This window comes from Anabas testudineus, chromosome 3, assembly GCF_900324465.2.
Source record: "Anabas testudineus chromosome 3, fAnaTes1.2, whole genome shotgun sequence".
Taxonomy (NCBI): domain Eukaryota; kingdom Metazoa; phylum Chordata; class Actinopteri; order Anabantiformes; family Anabantidae; genus Anabas; species Anabas testudineus.
Window position 1 is genome coordinate 14,064,044 of NC_046612.1, and position 23,645 is coordinate 14,087,688.

Below are 23,645 nucleotides of genomic sequence, written 5' to 3' on the forward strand. Positions count from 1 at the left end.
GTTGAAGATCTTGTGCTTTGCCTGCGGCCTCTAGTTCACTCGGGTTTCTCTTTGATTGACAGGCTTCCAGGAATGGAGTCGATGCCCGGACAGCTTCGAGAAGCGGGACGAGACGCCAGCTCTTCCCCCAGTTTAAAACAGGACACGCAGAGTTTTTCCAGTTCCCTTAAACCAAACCAAGTGAGTGAGACCTCCTTGTACGGGGTGCCCATCGTTTCTCTGGTCATAGACGGTAAGGAGAGGCTCTGCCTGGCGCAGATTTCGAACACCCTGCTGAAAAACTACAGCTACAACGAGATACACAACCGCCGGGTCGCTTTGGGCATCACTTGTGTGCAGTGCACCCCTGTCCAGCTGGAGCTCCTGCGGCGCGCCGGGGCCATGCCCATCTCCTCCAGGCGCTGCGGCATGATCACCAAACGGGAGGCCGAGAGGCTCTGCAAGTCGTTCCTGGGAGCGCACAGCCCCCCAAAGCTACCAGAGAATTTCGCATTTGACGTGTGTCATGAATGCGCCTGGGGCTGCAGAGGCAGCTTCATACCGGCCAGATACAACAGCTCCAGAGCAAAGTGCATCAAATGCAGCTTCTGCAACATGTATTTCTCCCCAAATAAATTCATTTTCCACTCGCACCGCACCTCGGAGTCCAAGTATCTGCAGCCGGACGCGGCCAACTTCAATTCGTGGAGACGCCACCTGAAGCTGACGGAGAAAAAACCATCAGAGGACATTAACCACGCGTGGGAGGACGTAAAAGCCATGTTCAACGGGGGGAGTAGAAAGAGGACTCTGCCCATGAGCGGGTCGGGGATGTCCTCACCGATGAAATCACAGGGCCCGTCCAGCCTGGCTCAAACCAGCTCTCCTGAAATCCCTCACAAAACTTTACGGTGCGACAGCGATCAGGGGAGTAATAACCTGAACCTGGCGAACGGCGCGCGCAGCTACCCGGTCATCCCAGTGCCCAGCAAGAGCTTTGGCATGCTTCAAAAAATCCCCCCACCTCTGTTCCCCCACCACCCCTATGGCTTCCCCAGCTATGGTCTGTGTCAGAAAAAGAGCGACGGTGTGGCTGATGCAAACAAATCCAATGTGTCCGGGGTGTTTTGGCCGGGCGCGAAAGACACCCTCTACCCCGCTTTCCCCATGTTTTGGCCCACAGCTGGGGGCCTCCCCATGCCCCCCTACCCAGGATCTCCACCCAAACTTCCTCCAGAGCTGCCAGGCATCCGGCAGGGCGAGCTCGACTTATCGGACCAAAGTGACCGGGGCTCAAACACACCCAAAGACACCATCCACCACCCTCACCACCAGCTTGACGGCGGAGAGCGCTGTCCCAGCTCCCAGTCCTCCACCAGGAACGACGAGGACAAGTCTGGAGACGAGATCCCCCAAAGGAAAATAAGTTACATCTCGGCCTTCAGACCTGTGGTCAAAGATGCAGAGAGCATCGCCAAACTCTACGGCAGCCGGGACAGCTACGGGGTGCGCCCCGGCTACATGTCCCCGGATTTTATCAGCGAAAGCTCCAGTTACAGATCGATATCACCGGACAGGGACAGTGTGGAGGACGATGACGACCAGGACGTGGACGTGGAGTCCAATCGGGGACAAGACGAGGAGGAGTCAATCCGAATCTCACCAGGAGAGGACCAGCGTGACTCCCCTGTGCCCGACCGGGTGTCCTCGGGTGCTGAGGAGAGCCAGGAGCAGTCTGACGCCAACAGCCCCGGAGCTGCAGCGGCATCACCAGAGGACTCCGCGCACACTGGGTCATCCGATGAGGACAGACAGATGCATAATAGCTCTCCTCTTCATGAAGTAAGATTAGATTAAATGAAACTTTAACGATCCCCGTGGGGGAAGTTGAATTGTCGCAGTAGTGGAGAATATGATATGAGTTTATAGAGGAGGGGGGTGGGGGGGGGCGATAAAAATGTAATCAAGATCAACTGGCCTGGAATTTACAAAAATCCAAATCTATATCTGAAAGGCACAATTTGCAGATATTAATACGAATAAAAAAAGGCCCAGTGCTCTGCCGAGGTGCTGCTGAGCAAAGCATCAGTCCTGTGTCGCCTACTTCAGCTGTATTCCCTCATGTATGCAGATTTCTTTTACATGTATTCCTCCTAAAACGCTTTTTCTGTGTCTGTCCAGCTTTAGGACATCTTGTCACCACATTAATGGTTTTTCATTACAAACCCATTCTGGTTTTTAAGGACTCAGTTCAACATCTTTGAAATTGCAGGGCTCCTGTTTTTTTTTGTTTTTGTTTTTTTTTTTTTTTTTGTTTTTTTGAAGAAAAAAGGGCCTCAATTATGTGAAGAACCGCAGTAAATGACAAATAATTGCTGTGTGTGATTAGACTCGAGTGTCTGCTTCGTTTTACAGGTGTACGTCCATGAAAAGGACCGACACGAGCTGCTGAACGAGCCTCCGTCGTTTGGCTCCAAACAATCGAGCAGCAGATCCAACAGTAATTATTCTTTTTTGTACTCATTTCTGATTATTCGTGCAGGTTGAAGGCGTCTTCTGTGTCTTTTACTCAAACAGCGTTTGTCACTTGTTTATGTTTAGGCGCTCATCACGTGTCTGAAATCCAGAACCAGCACAACGCAGCATCCTACCAGGAGCAGAAGGACAGACAAGGTTTTAAATCTCTATTACATTACATTTCAACATATCCACCCATTCTATCCCTCTCAGCTGCTTCAATTTATTTCAATTTATTTCTTTTGCAGCATTTGAGGCTTAGAGATGAATGAATTGTAGGTTTGATCGTGTGTTTTATTTAATTTGTTTTGTGCAGCCGATGGATCTTTACGCATCGACATCAGCGTTCATGAAAGAGACCTGGAGAACATGGCGAAAGGTAAGAGGCTGTTTTCAGGCTCAAAAGGAAATAAAAGAGAGGCGAAAGTGTAGCAGGTGATATTAATTATCATCAGTAATTATTCCTCTTTTCATTCTGATTTAGTTTCTCCAGCCAACAAACACGTGTGGACTGAATTGACTCGGCTTGTTCTCCACCTTTAATTATGATGTAAATGTATTTGTTATTTTTAAATGTAAGAAATTCCATGTGTTTAAACGCAGATGTTATTTTCTAATAAGGCTGAATTTGTGGTTGTATAACCCCACATTTACCTTGGCCTGTTTGTCCAGGCTTGTTATTTCTAATAGGTGTAAAACAGGCCCTGTGTGTATTATATAATTATTCATTTTTGTTTTGCCCACGGCCTGGAAGAGATGACGTGCCAAAATCTAAATGGGAATTTACATTTGTAGGCCTAAAGTGTTTCCATAGTTGTTAACCACTTAATCACGAGATGTGGGAGTTTTGACTTATTATTGTAAGAGGAAATCGTTTAGTGGCTATTAATATTTTAACGAACAGAGCCATAACCGCGAGGCACGGCAGCTAATTATTTTACAACGCTTGGAAAAACCCAGGGACTCCATTATTATCGTCTCAACCTCCAGGCAATGCATGGCAATTACTGTGGCAGCGAGCGAGAGGAAAGCACAGAAAGGGTTGTTATCGAGGATGTAAACGCACTGAACGTCGGTTAACTGGCCTGACATAAATCTTTATGTGCAGAAATTCCAAATATATCATAATAAGTGAAATCAAATTGATGAGAGGTTGATGAGGATTGAGAAAAATAGGGATCTTTTACGATTTTTAGAGACATTTGAGTTGATGCTGCTGCTGATTTGCATGGTGCATTATGGCGCCTTAAATCTAAACCCTGCTGCTTTTCTGAAGCGCTGTCTGAGTCAGATGGGGCAACGTTTCAGGGTGAATGATGATGTTTCCTTGTAGCACATCAAAAGAAGTCGGTGTTGACACGTTTTGGCCTTTTGCTTTGCAGAGGAGCTGCAGAAGCAGCTTGCAGAACAAGTGGAACTGAGGAAAAAGTTGGAGAGAGAGTTCCAGCATTTAAAAGGTACAAAAGAGACAAATGGCTTTTTATCTTTGTTAAGATCTTAAGGTAGAAGAACAAGTTCATTTGTCCTTTGAATCCAGCAATGTGTCTTTAAATTTATCCCCACCATGTTTCCATCTGATGTGGCCTTCGGTACTCTTCAGATAATTTTCAGGATCAAATGAAGCGTGAGCTGTCCTACAGAGAGGAGATGGTTCAGCAGCTGCAGATTGTTCGAGGTTGGTGTCTCTCACTCTGTACTTTGTGCCTCCATAGATTTTGACTGTAAAGCAGATGTAGATCAATGCTCTTCAAGCCTACTGGAAAAGATTCAAACCACAAAAACATATCGCAGGCCATAGCAAATAGAACCAAGTAGCCTTTAAACTGAATAGAAAGGAAAAGTGACACTTGCATATTGAACTATTGGCAATTTGTGTGCAGCCTTTTTCCTGTAAACTCCATATTTTTCCCCCTGCAGTGGAGTAAATTATTAGATATCAAAAGGCGAACCTGAGACCACATTGTTTTGCTTGCAAAAGTTATTTTCTCCTAAATCATGCTCTGGAAAATTGAATAGACAGCCCATTATGTAGTGCTGTATCAGTTACATGCAGTAGACTGCAACTAATGCCAGCCGCTAAAGGATTGGTTTAATGTTACAGTAGTTTAAATACAGGGTTCAAGTACACACAGGGGTCACTCTAAATACCATAAGGGCAAACAGCATACATTACACTACTCCACTTCAGATGCTACGTCGCAGCTCATATTTTCGTTTTTGTTCCTCTTTATTCCTTTTTTGACCATTTTCTTTTATTTTTATTCATTTTATTTTTTTTTTGATAGACACTTTGTGCAGCGAGTTGGACCAAGAGAGAAAGGCTCGTTATGCAATACAGCAGAAGCTAAAAGGTAATTTTACCTGGTCCAAAGAGGGACACAAACACGTCATTTTGTTTTTACAAACACAAATATGCAAGTGCTACTTTTTATGAAACATTTCCTATAAATCAGAGTGAGATTTAGTTACTCTTGTGCACACATGTACATTGAAAGCACCGTTGGTCACTTTAATTGTTCCTCTTCAACACAGAGATAAAAGATGTGGAAGTCCACAGTTCTTGTTCTCTGCCTGTTTTGCCAAGGTGTGTTACTAACCCTCCATGTAGTACAGCAAGAAAGGAAAGTTTCATCTACATATTTTTATTCACATTTTGAATTTAAGAACATTTTTACGCTTGTTTAATGTGAAAAAGTCAGTTTGTCATATTCATGATAAATTAATGCCATATTTTGATTGCGTGCTCTCGTGCTGTTCTAGTGTTTGTGACGTGACTGACGCTCTTTTAATTAAGTCATCTTCCTGCTCACTCTTCCTCTGCAACTCTCCCCTAATTTTCCAACTGGAGAATTAGTGCCACCAACTGTTTATGTCAATGAACCAACTCCTAACACATATTAATTCTCTTTTATCCAATGTCCTGAAAATTTGGTGCTAAATAGCCTCTTAAACACGGAGATGCTCTGTTGATGTGTGAGACTCACACAGCTGAAGCCTCCAAATAGCTTCAGTGGAGAAATCGTTCTTACACTGAACAACGACTGACACTGTAAATTATACTGGTTAAACTTAGTAAACTGTCATAAAATAATTCAATGGCCCATTATTTATTATTATTTATGTTTATTTTTCAGGCTAACAGTCAGAAACACTAAGCTGCTGAGTGAGAGATCAGAAAAAAAACAATAACTGATTATCAACATATTTTTAAATACATTTTCTATCAGTGGACCAATCAGCTACATCTAGAATACTGGTTTGTTTTTGAGACCAGATTATGGTTTCTTAGACGTTGATCCAATCATGGGAACAATTAAAATGACCAAGTGTTCAATGGACACACAAGCACGTGAGAGGCTTTTAAAAGTTTGAACTTTTAAGCACATGAATCTAAATAAATATAAAAAACAGTCCTGTGTTTAACGATCATTTATGAAACTGTTTTCTGTGTTCATCTGCATGTTCTCACCGGCGGACCTGTTCCTCCCCAGAAGCTCACGACGCCCTTCACCATTTCTCCTGCAAGATGCTCACCCCTCGTCAGTGTGCTGGAGCCTGCAACTTCAAACCCCCTCTGCTGCCTCCATAGTGCTCAGCTCCACCCTGCACCTGAACTCAACAGAGCCAAAAAAAAAAAAAAAAAACACACACACACATACTCACACACACACACACACGTCGGCCTCGAGAGCGCTCATGTTCACCCCCAAGTTGCTACCCAACGATTTCCAACCTTCTGTACAGATACACAACTGATGTGCTCGGAGGAGAAGGTTTCGACTGTCAAGTAAAGTTCATTTTATGCTGTGAATCAAAGGATTGTTGAGCTCAAGCTGCAAAACTCAAACCAAGGAGTCTGTCTGAATCTAAGCTCTTTAGCTATTCTGAAAAAACAAAACAACACTATATACATATACTTATAAATATATATATATATATACATATATATATCACGTGACGATGTGCAATGGCTTGTGTAACTGTGATATTAAGTTCAAACTGAATCTCATGATTTCGTTTTTGTTCCTTGTTCTTGAGTTTTTACATATATTTGTTATTTATCTATCTATCTTTGGTTTTATTTATTGTTTAAATTATTTGTAACATTTTATGTGTTGTTAAGCACTTTAAAGGAGCAACATTTCTGAATTGAACCACGCCGTCCTATACCAAATTCTTTTATTGAAAATACGAGGATCTTTGTGTTGAATGGAGCACATTGTTATGAGCACTTACTTTAGCAGACATCAAACAATAAATGGTTTTCTTTCACCACGTTGTGTGTCACACGGACCTTAAAGTGATAATTAACACACAGTCTCGAGCCAGTTATAGATATCATGTACAGTTTAGAGTATTTTAACACAAATGTGATCTCACGCTTTTCTCTGTTTCAGGGTATTTTCTATCATTACATGATCACACGAGACGAAACCAAAACACTTTCTTATCATCTGATGGGCTTTTTTTATAAGAGGAAGACTGTATGAAATGTGTGTAAACTGCCACCCACACATTCACGTTCTCTCATTTGCTGAATTTGGTTTGTAATTTTAAACAACACAAAGAGAATTGTTTCTGACACAGTCGACCCATACGTTTCCCATTTCTGTATGTACCCATGTCAACAATAATAAACTGTGAAAACCAGCTTTCAGCCTCCCTTTTTGTTTCAGTAACTAGTCTGAGCCTGACACCTACTGGCCTCCACTCAGAACAACTCTTCATGATGTGGATCATATTTCTTCTTATTGTATTTTGAGTTCAACATGATCTCTTTCATTAGGCGGCTACATCAGTGCATGACATGTCCAGTCAACTTATAATGTTTGACGTCGAGTCAGGGGAGCAGGCTGATCTAATAGTGAAATCTAATTCTTCTGATGGGAGCGCTAATAGATATTGATTACACGGCTCTCGGTCCCTGGATGCTTCATACTGAGACAGATACTCGCATAATGTCACTGACACACAATGAATGTTAATTTTCTCTGAATGTAATTGCCCTCCATGACAGAGCTGGTTCTCTCTGAATACTAACAAGGTCTGCAAAGCTCTGCTGCAGGGGTGACTGGCTGCTTTACTATATTTTTATTTTGCCCTTTAACATTGCATTAAGCATTATGTGGTGACAGGCGTGGATGGATCGGGCACAGACATGTAAAACCACCCCCAACACCCCCCACACTCCCACCTGCTCATGCATAGACTCAAAGGCTGAAAGAGATGCCCCGTCTATGTTCTGCTTTTGTGGGCACATTTCATCTGTTCTGTCTTCTTTTCTTTCTCTATGTACTCACTTTGCTGCTGATTGTAGCTTGTTTTTTCATCTTGTTCATTTTACTATTGTGGTGCTTCTGCATTTCTTTTTAGTTGTGTTAGATCTTATACAGTGGCAAAAAAAAGTATGTGAACCTTTTAAAATTGTATTGTTTTCTGCATTAATTTCTCATAAACACAATCTGATCTTTATCTAAGTCGAGCGTAATAACAAATTTAATTTAGTCTAAAATAACAACACAACAAATTCTGATATTTCATGTTTATTAAGAACAACCGTAAAAACCTCATAGTGTCATAGTGTTAGTAAGTATGTGAACCCTTGGAATTAATAACTAGTTGACCCCCCCTTGGCAGCAATAAACTCGACCAGGCTCTTCCTGTAGCTGTGGTTCAGACCTGCACATTGTTCAGAAGGAATTTTAGCCCATTCTTCCTGCAGAACTGTTTTAGCTCTGTCTTATTATTATTGGGCGTCTCGAGTGTTGCTTTCTTCAAGTCTTTCCATAGCATCTCTATTAGGTTGAAGTCTGGGCTCTGACTTGGCCACTCCGAAACGAGGTGGTCAAGAAGCTGAAACTATTCTGTTGTGGACTTGTTTTGATATTTTGGGTCATTGTCTTGTAGCATCACTCAACTTCTACAGAGTTTCAGCTAACGCACAGACATTCTCACATTGTGCTGAATAATGTATTGATGCACAGTCTCCATTTGTAGATTGTTCTCCAAACTGTAGACTGGTGAATTTCTAAAGTCTTTGACATTACTTTGAAACACTTTCCAGCTTTATGTAAATCAACAATTTCTAATCTGAAAGCTCCTTTTGGTGAGCCATGACTGACATAAACGTATTCTTCTTCTGCAGTGGTTTTTGTCAGTGAAAGTAGGTCTAGTACACACATCTGTGTCTAGTACACACATCTGTGTCTAGTACACACATCTGTGTCTAGTACACACATCTGTGTCTAGTACACACATCTGTGTCTAGTACACACATCTGTATACATACAGCCAACTTTTCCACTAGCACTATGAGGTTTTCATGATTGTTCTCAATAAATGGTTGTATGTGTCTTTGTAGTTTTATTCAGCCTGTAGTTTTTAAATCTTATGATGGTCATTTTGTATCTGTATGAAGTAGTTTTATGTCCCTTCGAGATTTGTTATTTGTTAAGGCCTAAAACCTTCTGACTGACATGTTAAATTATTTTACAATCATTTTAACGTTATGCCATGCTATCAAATTGTCGTCATATGTAGTGTAGATCACACACTGGTAAAAAACTAGATTCATGTATGAAAAAATATGTACATCACATGTTACCACAGAAAATGAGTAATTAAAAACATTTAAATAAGTAAAAAAAATTAAATTAAAATAAGTTATTAAAAATGTGAAAGTTTCTCATAATTCACTCTCTTACACTAAAAGGGAATCGACAACATTGCTTTATGGTAATATTGGATGTGTGTGTGTTTTTGTATCATTGTGATGCCTTTATTTGTTGAGCATGCAGTTTGTTGACTGATGGAAGAAATATACAAGAAACACAAGTACAAGAAAAGTTTTTTCTGAAGTAAAAACAAAACTTCTGGCTACAAAATGAAACAAGAGAAACAAGTATGTTTATTGTCTGTTTGTAAATTGGCCCCTGTTTATTATTATTTAACTAAAGTCTTTGGATTAATGTTATTAATGTTGTTAATTTAGTTTTTAGCAAAGTACCCGTTTCAGCAAACTAAAAAGTGACTTGTAATTATAACCATAAACTAACTGTAATGAAGCAATATAAAATGTCCAATTTACAGTTTCTTAGTTAAATGTACTGGTGATGAAAAATAGAAGAGAAAAATAGAGAAAAGAAAATAGAAATATCCAAGTAAAGTACAAGTACTTCAAATCTGCAGTCACAATATTTGTTACTTCTCCCAGCTGAGAGTTGACACTTTTCCCATTTCTATTGTCCATAAATGGTTTCTGATTTCGTTTCCTACATGTTTTTATATGTCTGTTTATTTATACACTACTTTCACAATATAAAATTACATATAAAGTACTGCAGTGTTGTACCCGTCATCCTCACAGTGGTCTTGGAGTAATCAGCTCTGTTTCAGCTGTTTGCTGAGTGCATTTACACAAACTGACATCAGACCCACACACTGCCATATCAGACATTTTAAATGAAGAAGAATGGTGTTTTATGTTCCCGTTGGACATGTTGTCTCACAGTATTTGCAGTGTATACTAGTGATTAATTATAGGCTTGTATAAACATATGTGGTCAGCAGACACCTGGCCCCTCACTGGCCATCGACAACACAGCAGATGGCGGTGAAACATAAAGACTAAAATAAGAAAGAATAAAACCTCGGTGAGTCTCTCAGAATGAAACAGGCAGCAGAACGAGTTTGTCAATTGATTCTTTGTATAAACCTTGATGGGACAAACATTTTGTGATAATGGATTTGGACATAAAGCCTAATGTGGTCTAATGGGGAATGTTTTTTGTTCAGTACGAAAGTATGAAACCATTATAGTGAGCAAAGATGTTGTTGCTTACGAACAAATCGACTGTAATTCAACACAAAACACTGAGGATTCAGTTGATGTTACTTTACATTCACTGTCATTTGAAATGAAAGGACGCCACCTACTGGCCATACCCCCACCAAACGCTTCTCTCTCTTTTGGTGACTGTACATAAAACAGATTGTGCAGAGAAGACATTAGTAACTTGGTTTAAATCACCAGGTTACACATGTCTGTGGATTATATCATGTTTTTCTCAACATCAACATCTAAGTTATGTTGCAAAGCAATCTGCCCTGGGCCCGAAAAAATATTCCAGTGGAAGAAATGCTGCTAAATCCTCAATGTTTTGTTTGTGAAAAGCGGTCAAACAACCTCCTATGTGTCCTCATTCTTAGTAATAGTCTCCAATCCGTTCCTGAGGGTTATTTTATTCTTTGTCAAGCGGCCTCAAGAGACACAGGCGACATTACACACCTCTTTCCCGTGCTAATTGGTAAACTGACCTTGATGTTTAAAGTTAAAAGAAAGAAAAACCTCCATGGAGCCAATCAAAATCCACTCAGTGCCCCTCAGAGTCCAGACCCATTATGTGCAGGCTGATGCACTGCGTTTGATCATCGTGCTCTTTTAGTTTTGATCAGATGAACCAGTTCTCCATGAACGTCACTGGAACTTTGAGAAAACAGGTTTTATTAGGACCATGTTTCATCTCACAGCAATATTTTGAAAATCCTACATTTTGATATGATTATAATGACAGTGGTGGAGGCGCCAGATCTTTCTGCTGTTCAACTTATTCATGAAAAAAATCTGAAAAGAAAAACAAGGGTGAGGTTGAATTTGTAAGTTATGATTAACTTTGAAAGGTGAGTCATCAGTGCAGAGTGTGATAAGCTGATTTATGTTCCCATTAAAGTCCTAGAGTCAGCTAGTGTTACATAACATGAAAATATGATCCACACAAGAAAATAAAACATGTGCTTGTGCTGTATGTGGCGTACAGCGTTTTCTGTTTCTGGGAAATTCTTCTTTGACCAGTGGGAGGATCAGACTTCAGAGTCCAGGCACAGCACATCGGAAATTAGTGGTGATTTCCATCTTGTTTTAAGACACTTGAGCTGGTCTGAAGCAGCCGGACTGTGAAGTCTGAAGTTTATTCTCCTCATAAATGTTGACTTAATTACTCTCTACATTTACATACTTTACCGTACGTGTTTGTTCTTGTGGCTATGTTTATATTTGTGTCACACAATACAGCTACACACAACTGGTCCTGACCAAGTACATTTATTTATAATAAAGTACATGTTTAAGTTATTTACACTGTCCATTGATCAAACAGTATTAGCAGTGTTTTTCAAATTTTAAGGTCTTTTTTGTTTTTTGTTTTTTTTTACAAAATATGATCCTTTGTTATAAAGTTAACAAACACACAACAATATGTACAATTAAAACTAGGGGGTTCTCACAGGAGCTCAAGATTTTACAATAAATGGACAGAAAATAATTAGGGGAAAAACCAAAAATAAAAAATATTAAATCTTCAAAAACATCTGAGCTCACTACAGCAGCTGCTGAAATGTTATGTTTTATACTTATATTTCATACTTATGTACATTTTCCTAATTACACTTTTACTTAAGTAAGATTTTCAGTAGAAATGGAACGTCTTGCACAGTGACATTAGTACTTTTACTATAGGATAGAATGTGAGTACTTCCAGCACAGCAAACTTGACGCATGTACTGCATGAATGTGACTGAGATACAGCATGTTGTGTTGGCCAGTGTTGAACAAGACATAGAGATTAGATTTTAATGTTTGGTCCACACTGTTATAGCCAAACATTTTTACAATTTTACACCAAAAACCACAACCACGTTTCAAAAACAATAAAATCTCCTGAAAAAGCTACATGAAGGAACTGAGTGCAGTTGGGTGATGAAAGCATAAAATTTCATGACTGACCTTTGAAAGTACTGGTTCTTACTGTAACTCAAGGCCCACATACTTTCTGGAGTTTCCAGTTACATCTCGCAATCATCATCAGTTGATACAGTTCACTAATTATTGTGTATACACGAACAAACTCCATCCACCATGAACACTGTAATATCTGGGCCCATGTTTCTCAACTTTCTCAGAAATGTGTCTCGAACCTATGACACAGATAGATAGATAGATAGATAGATAGATAGATAGATAGATAGATAGATAGATAGATAGATAGATAGATAGATAGATAGATAGATAGATAGATACTTTATTGATCCCCAAGGGGAAATTTTGGTGTTGCAGCAGCCATTATACACAAAAACATTTGAACATTGAGTAACATGGTCTACACAACAATACACGAGACACAGTACAAGAATAACACAGAGAATAGATAGTAATAACAACTAAACAAACTGTAGTACTTGAATGTAAAGTGACTAAGTTACACATTGTTAAACCATCAGCGTGGACACTGACTCTCTGTCAGGGAGTCATTGTACAGGCTGATGGCTGTTGGCACAAATGACTTCCTGAACCGTTCCTTGTCACAGCGGAGCTGGAGAAGTCTCTGACTAAAACTGCTCCGCTGTTTGATAAGCAGGCTGTGGAGAGGATGTAAGCTGTTCTCCATGATGCTCAGCAGTTTGTGCAGCATCCTCCTCTCCACCACCTGCTCTAAAGGTTCCAGAGGAGCCCCCAGCACAGAGCCAGCTTTCCTGATCAGCTTATTCATTATTTGGGAACTAACTTTTACCTTCACTTCAGTAGTATATTATTCTGCAGGAAAATATGGTATCTAGTTATGTACTATTATAGATTATTTTCTAAAGAATTGCAGACAATAAAGATATTATGTATTAATAAATAATAATCCATATTATGTCTTTGTGTTTTAGTGTATCTTTCCTTTGAAACTCATTATTTTGAGAAATAGCTTTTATTCTTAAGTTTGTTAGTAGGCCTACACATGAAGGAGTTTTACTTTTGCTTTCACTTTTACTAAGGCTATTCTTCGTAATAAAGCCAGTAGTCCATTATATCATGTTGTACTCTATGTTATATTCAACTTTTAAATTTTTTAATTACCAATTGTTTAGCAAGACACTAAAGTAAACTAATCAACAGATTAATTATTGAATAAAATACACCGATTATATTCTGAGAAAGCTCTGAAATATGTCAGAGCAAAAGAAGTTAAGAAAAGTCGAGGTTACTGTTTCTACTACACGTGTTCTACAACTTTCTACGGCTCTTGATTCCTGTTTTTGTTGTGCGTTCCTGAACGCACCACTGTCCCTCTGAGCGCGTTCACGCAGCGCTCTGCGCGTCCCAGTCATGTGACTACACCTCACCACGCCTGCGCAAAAAAATACAAGATGGCGGAGAGTGCGGAACTGAAGGTAAGGCGCAGCCTGAAATCATTACGAATTTATTCGGTTGTTGAGCGTTTGATTGTTAAGTCCCACAGTGCTCGGACGATTTAAGCCCCAGGGGGTGAGATGGTGTCAGATTTGGTGTTTGTAGCTTAAACACAGCAGGAACTTTAATGAATCCGTTAGATCTTGCAGCGGCATGTTTATGTTGATATTGAAACGCACTGGTTTGTGTGAACGGGCGGTTTTCACTTTATCACCATCCTCTGTCTCAACGTGAAGACAGCGGGGTCACTTCGTGGCCCCACGATGTGTGTCTGTGTGTGTGTGTTCGGTTTGTTTCAGGAGAAATAGCGTTAAAGCTTGGGAGCGTTTGTGGCGCCGACAGCCTCCAGACTGTCAGACGGTTTGGGGATGTGACAGCGGCTCCGGCGTGTGGCTGTCTGAAAACACACGGACGCGTTATTCTTCACATGTTCGTCCTTATAAAGTTCACATCGGTGTCACGCGTTGTGTCCGAGCAGGCAGTGAGTGTCTCCGCCGCTGAAGTCGTGTTACCTGTTGATACTGTCCTAATAAAAACACACGGCGGCGTGTAACGGAGCTGCTCCACCGTTATAACCGGGGACGTGTTCAGGTGCTTCACGACCAGCCGAGCAGAGAGGGCAACACGCCGGGGTCCCCACAGGCCCCACACGTACTTCTAATCATTTATATGTGCATATTTTGATTAATTGCACATGTATTAGAAATGTGCAACAGCAGGGACCCCACCTTCATCCATCTCCGCTGGTTATAGTTGTTTTCATTAGTTATAAATGTTACCTGCATCACTCAAACGTAACATCCACTGAAGTATGTCCTTTTATAACTTTACTTTTTTATTATTTTAACTCAACAAGGTTCACATTCTTAAATAAAGTTGAATCCATCCACCACAAAGTGAGACACATTATTGCTTCAGCAAATGATGTGTGATCGGACTTAATGGGAACTTAGAGGCAGAATCTGAATGAGATGAGCTTGATGAGCTGATGCACAAGTAGCAGTAATGTACAAAATGAGCAGCTCTTCATATAAAAACAGCAGCAACGCGAGAGTTGTGTTAGTGTTAGTGTGCTGCAGTGGTGGCAGTTTTCTTTTTTTTTCTTGAACTGTCTTTGTCCACTTCTACTCGTCCTCCCCTGCAGGTTTTATGTGGACCTGGTGGGGACAGATGTTAATGCTTCTCTGATTATTTAGAATATGTAGCATTTAAATAAAGCTAAATTTAAACAAACTGCAGCTCCCTCTGAAAAATATGTTTTGTTCAAGTGCAGAATCGATTTGAAAACAATTTATTGTTCAGCCCTGGAGGGCATCAGCTGGTGGTAAGTCACAGTAAAATTTTTCCCTTAAGAGGTTAATCTGACTCCTACGAGCATCACAGGTCATCCGATGTGCACCTGGATGCTCCGAGCCTTTACATAGCAACACAGTGTTTGTGAATTTAACTTTGTAAAGCAGAGTTGGAGTCATATAGAGTAGTTATTGATCAAAGTCTTGAGCTATTTTTAGAGTGTGTTTCCACTGCCTGCCCAGGATCTGTGGATCTATACATGCTGCTTTGTGCCAGCTGCTGTTCAGCTACACAGACCAAAATGAACAGGCTCTCTCTTTGAAAAGCCAGATGTGGTCGCACTATATAACCTACCACTGCCTGTATATTATGGGCTTACACTGATTAATTAAAATGTCATGCAGTGCTGGAGAGCTTAACAAACAGAAGTATTTTTGTGAATATTTAAATTAATTCAGGGAGCAGGTCGTTAACTGTTGATTAGTTTTAATGTCAGTTAATTGTCCCATTATATTCTATGTGTAAAATATGTCAAAAAAAGTACCGTCACAATGGACTAAAATCAAAGTAACATATGCAAATTAGTTGTGTGTCTTAAGTAATTTGTTGTGTCTGATCTGATGAGTTTATAAACAACGTAAAATAAATGATTGCTCAAAACAGGTCAAAGGTTTGTGAACTCCGTAGTGCTGAATTGTGGAGTTTTTCCAGTTTTTCATCATTTCTGTGATCATGAGTTTTGGGCGGGGCAGACAGGACCCTTCGTGACGCACTGAAGCCACTGAACTGAAATGTATCCAGAACTACCGATAACCTAATTTCAAATCCCACTGACACTTTAATATTGCAAAAAACTAAAACCCCCAGTCTTGGAGCACAACTTTTTAAAATGTATGTTGTGTAAATTGTCTGGTGTATTAAGATGTTTTTGATATTTAGTTTTATAGTTGCCTTTAAATTTCCCATGAGGCGTTCACAGACCAATGCTGCGTTTACGTGATGTTGTTTAAACTGTTAATATAAGCAGCCACGTGGGAAAACCGTTCATGTCAACGCCTGACTTGGAATTTCTAATCATTATAATATCTCCCATAGTGTTTAAGCACCTACGTACAAAAATAACTTCAACAATTGAGAAATATATTTAATTATATAGATTACATAGATTTTGATTGTAACAATCACAAATAAGCAGCTAACATGATAAACAACTAACAACTGACTTAACTATTTAACTAAGTTAGGCTACGGTTAGCAACATGACAGATGGCCGCCACATATATGACTACTGCCCGACAGCTCCTGACTCGTTGCTATGGGAACTATTATGCAGATATGACATGAATGCAGCACAACCTCGACAGAAGAGACCTGTTCTGCTGCTGCGAGCGGCTTCATCGGACACACCCCAGCGACTTATTTATCATGATTTTTAAAACTTTATTTTACAAACTTTTTAAGTTTTTTAAAACCCAGCAAATATATTTATTACTGCTTTACACGTCCTTCGTCTTCTTACTTAATAATTAAAACTTTTTCAAAGGCTCCTTTTCTTTGTATATGAAAAACCCTGAATATTTATACATTTAAAACTTTTGTTCATTAAAACAAATGATTTGATGATGATCGTGTGAAATTATAACGACACATTTTCAGATATTTTATAGAAAGAACAGTGAAACAAGAAAAAAATCTGAAGTTAAGAATTTTCATTTATCTGCTTCTATGATGCTGTTAGAGTTGTTACTACTCTACTACACAACTTTAAGGACAACACGAATATTTCCATTATAGATTAATCTGGCGTAGTGATGAATACTCGTTAGGATAGGATGTGTCCACAGAAACAGTAAGAAAGGAACTAAAACACCACCACAAAACCCAGTTATTGATTTACCATCACACAAATCAAAATAATTAGCAAGTGTTTACGCTGTCTGTCCAGAATCTGATCACTGCACATAAACAATCTTCTGGAAACTGATTTAGCTTAATTTTCCTATTTAGGCACTATAAACTCACAGAAATAGTTTGATAGTTATTTACTGATTTCTGTGAAAAATCCATTAACCAAATTGTTCTTTAAGAATTAAAAAGCAGCTTTTTCTACCAGCTGATTTTTTTTAACATAAAACTGAAGAATTATTAATGTCTACATGAGGATTTCTTCACGTCTGAGCTTTTTTGAATACTGCCCTCGTGTTATCAAATTGGTGATGTTTTCTCCGTTTGCTTGTGTGTTGTCTACGTGCATGTGTTTTCTTGAGTGGTGGCGTGTTGAGCTCTCAGGGCCACTGTAACAAACCCCAGTTTAAACCTCCACACAAACTATTTTTAGATTTCTGGAGTAGGACAAGGACATGTTTTAAGACTTGTCGACTTTTTCAGGCAGCAGTTTAGACCAATGACAGACGACAGTGTTTATGATACATTGTCATTAAACCATAAACACAGTCTCAGATTTAGTTTATATACATTTTTCAGCTGCACAATTCTGAGTTTTGTGATGTGCTGTGCGACAGCAAGGAATAACTGCTCATGAAAACAGACATGTTTATGTTATGAAGTTACAGTAATCATAAAGATCTGTCCTCTTTCCTTTCTTCTTTGTCATGTGATTATACCGTATCATGCCTGGGATAAAAGGGTGTATCATTATTGCACATTCACACAAACCTGTCTCTTCAAAATTATGTTCCTATGAAACTAAACTGCAACTGTGATTTTGTTTTTTTGTAGCAAAAGTAATTATATAAAATAATTCTGTATTTTCTCAAAGAATGAAGCGCTTTATTTATTAATGAAAAGTGAGTTGTAAAGAGGTGGTTAGGCTGGATGGAGGGCGTGTAATGTGCAGGACTGACAAACTGTAAACCTGAGTTTGAGTTGAGAGTCCTGTGTAGTGGTAACATCGCTCCCATCTGTGCCCTACCTCCAGTAGGGGTCCTTAGGAAAGACCTCTTTACGCTTACCCTGCCTTTGACCTGTACCTTGTAAGACGCTTTTGATAAAAGCGTCTGCTAAATGTAGATTGTGTTTTGATCTTTACCCAGTGCCGTTAAAGCCTAATCCAACAATAAAAACTTTAATAATGTTGGTGTCACAAGTCTGGATGCAACATTGGATATTTTTACCAATCTGCGTCTTGACATTTACCTTAATTGTGAACAGATTATAGCCTTTTTTTAATAGAAAACTAATCTAGGTTGCGACTATATTCCTCACAAAAACATATTTGAGATGGCACTTTGGTAGTTTAGTTGTGTATAAATATTATAGCTCTTTATAATATGTTAAGGCACAGACATTATAGGCTGAAACAGTGTGCATTATTGTGTCAACCTTTGAATATTTTCTCTCTTGAAAGATGAATAGCTTTCTTCATAAACAGGAAATATTCAACCAACATCCAAAACCCAAAGAAATACATCCTGCAAATGTGTATAAACATATATATATATATATATATAGAAAAGCAACAAATTCTCATGTGAGAAGCTGGAACCAGAATAAGATGGCAGTAGTTTCTCTCATATTTTCTATTTATCAGTTAACTGTTTCGGCACTAGGAACAGTGTGGTTTGGTTTTTGTAAGAGGATTGGAGTTTGAGGCAGATGAAGGACATCAGCAAACTGTTTTTTAGTTTACAGGAGAAATCATCAATTCAAACTGTTTTACAGCTTAATTTTAATAACAGTTTCAGCTTTGGTATATCAAATATTAGATTGGATTGCTGCATGGTTGAGAGTTGAATTGGTGCGTAACTGTGTGCGATGCAGCTGCTCCACACAAAATCTGTACTCGCGACAACCACTGATGCCAGGCCCCCAGATGTGTCCCGTTGCATTTTGTTTCACAGTAGTCCCGATCCGCTGCGCCTTCTTTTGAACTCATCGTCTCTCTCCTCTAGAGCTGCTGCAGCAACAACCTGGCAATACAAATAACTGTCTGTGCGCTGGCGGCTTATAGGTGGAGACAGTCTATTTGTAGAGCCTGTGGCTGGGTTAATCCCTAATGATACAGGTCCTCCTCTCTGCTCTCCTGCCTCCTTTCAGCACCTGCCTATTTCTCTTATCGTCATTGTCATTATCGCTGCAGATAATTTTTAGTTTAAAGAGAATTACACGTTCACATGGAAATTACCAAGTGAATGATGACTGTTCTCATCTGTTGCTGTGCTTAAAGGTAATGTGCAGGTTTCATGCTCATACTGTGTGATGAAGAGTTAGAGTTTATGGCATTTCACAGCAGACGAAAAAAAACTACAAAAAATGTGAAAATCTAATTGGTGATAGGTGGATTTGACATGTAAAACTCCAGATGTTTGCCATGTCTCACCTGTCAGAGGTGTTTAATGTCGAACCACCTGGAACAACCTGAGACTTCACTGCCTTTCCTCACTATTGATCATTTTGGTTGCCGCACATAAAACAGTCGACGTTATATATGTTCTGAATCTTCAGCCCAGTCAAACCAACCTTTAGGCTGCTCTCGGAGATTTTGTCCCGTGTGAGCACATCGTGTGCCGACATCAAGCTTTTCTCAACTCCTGTGGTGATTTTGTTACGCAGGCCTGTTGCCGTGGAAACATGTCACGTTTGAGATGGACATGAGTAGGTTGTCGTTTGAAACTCAATTGTGTGTTTCCAACTGGAAAAGAAAGACAGACTGATTTCAGTGGCCACCCCCCTGGCAGAGTTGTAAGGTTTTTAAAACACTGCAACATCAAAGAAATGTTGGTGTGACTAAACCAGGAGAAGTGAATAAAAATGTCTTGTGAAAAGCCTGTCATCATAAAATAATTCTTTATGCTGCTGCAGGCTTTAGGAGTCTGTTGTGTTTGTCAGAACCTCCCCTTGAAGTTCATAAATCTCTCCACCCGAGGCACAGCTTTGTCCAACTTGTGTGTGGAGTTTAGTTATTCTGTCACTTCTTAATTTGCAACTTCTAATTCACTCGTGATTTGTGGCAGTGTGGCTCAAGTTTTGTTTGTGACATGCATCAAGATTAGATCCCTTTAACCAGAAAATCTCAGTCCTGCATTTGTGTCTCACTGCACCAATGCAGCATGTGTCAGTAACACCTGACAGCACCTACACCACAGGTTACCCCATAAGAAATCATCATTGTGTCTAGGGGAAGATAAGTAAGTGTGGAAAAGGATTTTCCACACTTACGGATTATGGATTTCATTGTTGCTTTTCACTTATTGGGAGTTTTAGAAACACCTGAGCACAGAGCCTCTGAGCAGCAACTCATACACTAACTTATTACAACAAGAAATATCAGATTTCCTCATAAAGTGTGGAATTTGGGGGCATCAGGGAGTGTTAATTTGCGAGAGACTCCGTCGTTGGAGAGTTGGGATGTCTCCAACAGACTGGCAGTGGTTTGGGTGTTGCGATTTTGTGTTCAGTTTCACTCTCCTTCATTGTTACACTCCTAGTATGGAAACAGTTCCTAATTCACAGATGAAGTACCTTAATTAATGGCCTGACTTATCTAGTGGGTTATAGATTAAAAAAATTATGAACTACTAATAAATTGTCCTGCCAACTTTTTTTTTCTTACATTGAAAATTACATATTTTCAGTGGGTGCAGTCAGATGAAACAAGGTATTTGAACTCTACTTGTGCCTGGGTGTCTTTCTTGACATAAGTTTCCACTCTCATGTTTAACCACATATCGTGACACCTGCAGCCTTTTGTCTCAGATGATGAAATGATTGTTGAAGCTGTGGGAGAGTGATGCCAGCTGGTAAATATGTTTCTGTTCCGAACAGTCTGCTTCAAGAGTTAATGGCTAATTATAGATGTGGGCGCGTGCTGTAGCCTCTCCGGTGACCTGTAACCTGAGGGACCGCAGCTTAAGACACAGATTCACCAAACGCTCTTCATTCTTTAGGAAGCACCCTGCTGTGAGCGGAAAATCCCTCTGGATATTTGAGAAAATGGCTTTGTATGTTTTGTTTGAAGGAAAAATACCTAAAAATGTTTTCGCTGATCCAGTGGGTCACCTCTGATGAGTGATGGCCATGGTGGTTGATTGCTCATTTAGTACATTTCAGTGTTTACTATGCAATAAACACATTTCCGAGAAAAAATTATCTCTGTGTGATGCTAGCACGTCTATTTGAGAGTAGCAATGGATACAGATACTAGTTGTTGTCATGGTTTATTCACCTTTCAATTAGTGGATTATAGTTTTTCTGTAAATGTCAGAAATAATGGCAAATGTTCAACAGAATCAGGCAGAAGACAGCACGTTAAGGCTGATTAATTTTGGAAGTTTGGTCTAAGGTTTGCTTGTAGCATTACCTGTAATGCCATGATCTATATATACGTAGATAGATACTGCAGATGGATACCCCTCATGGAGCTACTTAACTGTGCAGCACTACTTTGTGTTGACATTTCTTCTGTTATTCTTTAGCCTTATTCGAAACTCACAATCATGCTAAAAGGCTGTAACACGTCTACCAGCACCATGTTTGCTTCACAGCCTGCAGTCTGAGGCTGCTCTCTGTACTATTCCCCTTCATCTTGGTGTCGGCAGACCTTTGCCAGCTCTGCAGGATTTAAAAGAGGCAGAGGGTGAGTGCAGCTTCCCAGTGTCTTCCTCCTCTTCTTCATTGTCTTGCCACGCCAGCGCAGTGGGATTTTTGGCGCCTTTGTTCTCATCCCTTCTTTCTTCAACACACGGGTGAGGTCGGGGATCACCTAACGAGTGTTTTGCCCCCTGGTCAACTACGAACAACGTACCAAAAATCTTCTTTATGAAAGTTTCTCCACCTGCAAAGTGCACCTTGCAAAACTGCATTGTTTGGCTTCTACCAGAAGCTAGTAATGTACCTGCACTGTTCTGTCAGACCACAAACCCTCTTATCATCACACATTTGTGCCATTGAGTAAGATGAGGGGTTTCAGAGATTCTATCTACCTGTGGCAAGCTAAGACGAGACCTCAGTATCCTCAGGTGTGGTGGTACAGTGTTTAATGTACTAATGATTAAAAGAGAATCATTTTGAACTCAGTCCAGCTGGAGTACATGCGTAGCCAGCTTGGGGAAAGAGAAGTCTGATCCATATTTTTGTCCCAAACTCTTCTTTTGTTTGATTCACAATGCACACTGTGATTTTGATACCATAGAGGCAGGAGGGAGAGAAAACAACAGGCGGAGGTATTTCAGAGTTAAGCCTGAGTCAGAGAAGCTGGAAGGCTAAGAGGTGGGGGGATGGGAGGACAGAGAGGGGAGGAGGATGGGGAGGGAGCTGGCACTCAGTACAGAGCCCTCTAGCCGAGAGTGGGAGCTTTATATAATGGCCAGGTAGTGTGCACGCTCCCCCCCCATCCGCCTACACAACCTCCACACACCCACACACAAACACACACATCCTGCAGAACCTTTGCAGAAACTGCTTGGTGCAACATTATTAGCCTCACCATCTCTTGGTCTCCTGAGAGTCAGAAGAACTGCATTACTGTTCACCTCCTCAAAACCAAGTAAAGAGCTGCAGATTTTTTTTTTCTGCATCTCTAAAGGGAAATGCTGCTTTAAAACGCTGCTTTGGCATCATTAAGTGTAACAACATGACTTTTACCATGTCCCCTTAAGTCTGGGGCAGTGATAAGGGTTAAACCCACATCTGCGTGTGTCAGCTGACCTTTGTTTGTGACTCTGGGTTGAACTCGGTTAAGACTCTGCCTGTCTCCAATAAACAATGTGTTTTAAATGTCACTTAATCAAATGCATACTGAGGAGAGAGCAAGAGAGACCCAGTGAACCCTTCATTTTACACTTGATTGTTTCACCATTTCCTCATATGTGTCCATGAACAAATTACCTGCTTCTAACAGAGACAATGAGACAAAGGCCTGATAAAATCTAAAAGTGGGCAACGTTTGAACTCTCTCAGGTTGCAGTTTACACCTTAAACATCAGCATCGTAGATCAGGTAACACTGATAAAAGCACGGAGGTTTGAGTGCACATTAAGATGGTGCCAGCGTAGATAGATAGATACTGTTAGTACCAGTCTCATGTGGCATTTGAAGTTTACATTCATATATTGCTGAAGGCTGCAAGTTAGATTCAGGATCGAGGTGTGGTCTGGAGCCTCCTGTTTCACCACATTACTTCTCAGTGTCGTCATCAGGGGAGGAAAATATTGATGGTGTACTGTGTCACCTCAGGCAATGGAAAAAAAGCTTGCCTAAATTTGTCTTCCTATGCAGGCTAAATTTGTACCCGGACCTTTCAGTCTTGCAACCAAAGATTTTTTTAAAGCCTGGGAGGGGTTCATCATCATCATCATTGTTGGTTTCTTCTTTAATGTACCTCAGCTCTAAGACAAGAGAGGTTTGCGGTGGTTATGGTTTTCAGCGTCTTTGCAGCCTTATTAATGCGGACATACAGCAAATGTCACTATGTGTCAGTCACATGAGGGTCATGTGACTAAGTGGTGCATTGAGGTTTTGCACACGAACACATTCACACGTTTTGCACACCATTTGGCCAGCACATGTGATGACTGTGATGGTTAATGATCTTGTGGGTAGGTCTTAATGATTTGTTTGTTTGTGTGTTCATCCTGGCATGCTGTCTCTACTGTATGTATTTGTCAGA

The 23,645-nt window shown here is 40.1% G+C and overlaps 2 protein-coding genes across 3 annotated transcripts in view; both read left to right on the forward strand.

Moving 5' to 3' along the window:
- The first annotated feature begins 72 nt into the window (after positions 1–72).
- On the forward strand, positions 73–6,085 carry skor1a (SKI family transcriptional corepressor 1a). The gene is made up of 8 exons (XM_026378791.1): positions 73–1,821; positions 2,395–2,479; positions 2,581–2,652; positions 2,813–2,875; positions 3,879–3,953; positions 4,097–4,171; positions 4,782–4,847; positions 5,988–6,085. Exons 1-8 carry the CDS (start codon positions 73–75, stop codon positions 6,083–6,085), a joined length of 2,283 nt encoding a protein of 760 aa, XP_026234576.1.
- Positions 6,086–13,663: 7,578 nt separating this feature from the next.
- pias1a (protein inhibitor of activated STAT, 1a) overlaps positions 13,664–23,645 on the forward strand; it is a 40,947-nt gene continuing 30,965 nt past the window's right edge. The window contains exon 1 of one of the 2 annotated variants that reach the window (XM_026378288.1): positions 13,664–13,707. In XM_026378288.1, coding sequence (XP_026234073.1) covers positions 13,684–13,707 — 24 coding nt within the window. In that variant the 5' untranslated portion in view covers positions 13,664–13,683. Of the gene's footprint in view, positions 13,708–23,538; positions 23,575–23,645 lie in introns of those variants that run through there. The other variant, XM_026378289.1, reaches the window with a different exon arrangement.

Coding starts and splice junctions, on each gene's coding strand:
- skor1a (XM_026378791.1), top strand. CDS start 73: ATGGAGTCGATGCCCGGACAGCTTCGAGAAGCGGGACGAGACGCCAGC. Junction 1,822..2,394: donor ATAGCTCTCCTCTTCATGAA/GTAAGATTAGAT, acceptor TTCGTTTTACAG/GTGTACGTCCATGAAAAGGA. Junction 2,480..2,580: donor ATCGAGCAGCAGATCCAACA/GTAATTATTCTT, acceptor GTTTATGTTTAG/GCGCTCATCACGTGTCTGAA.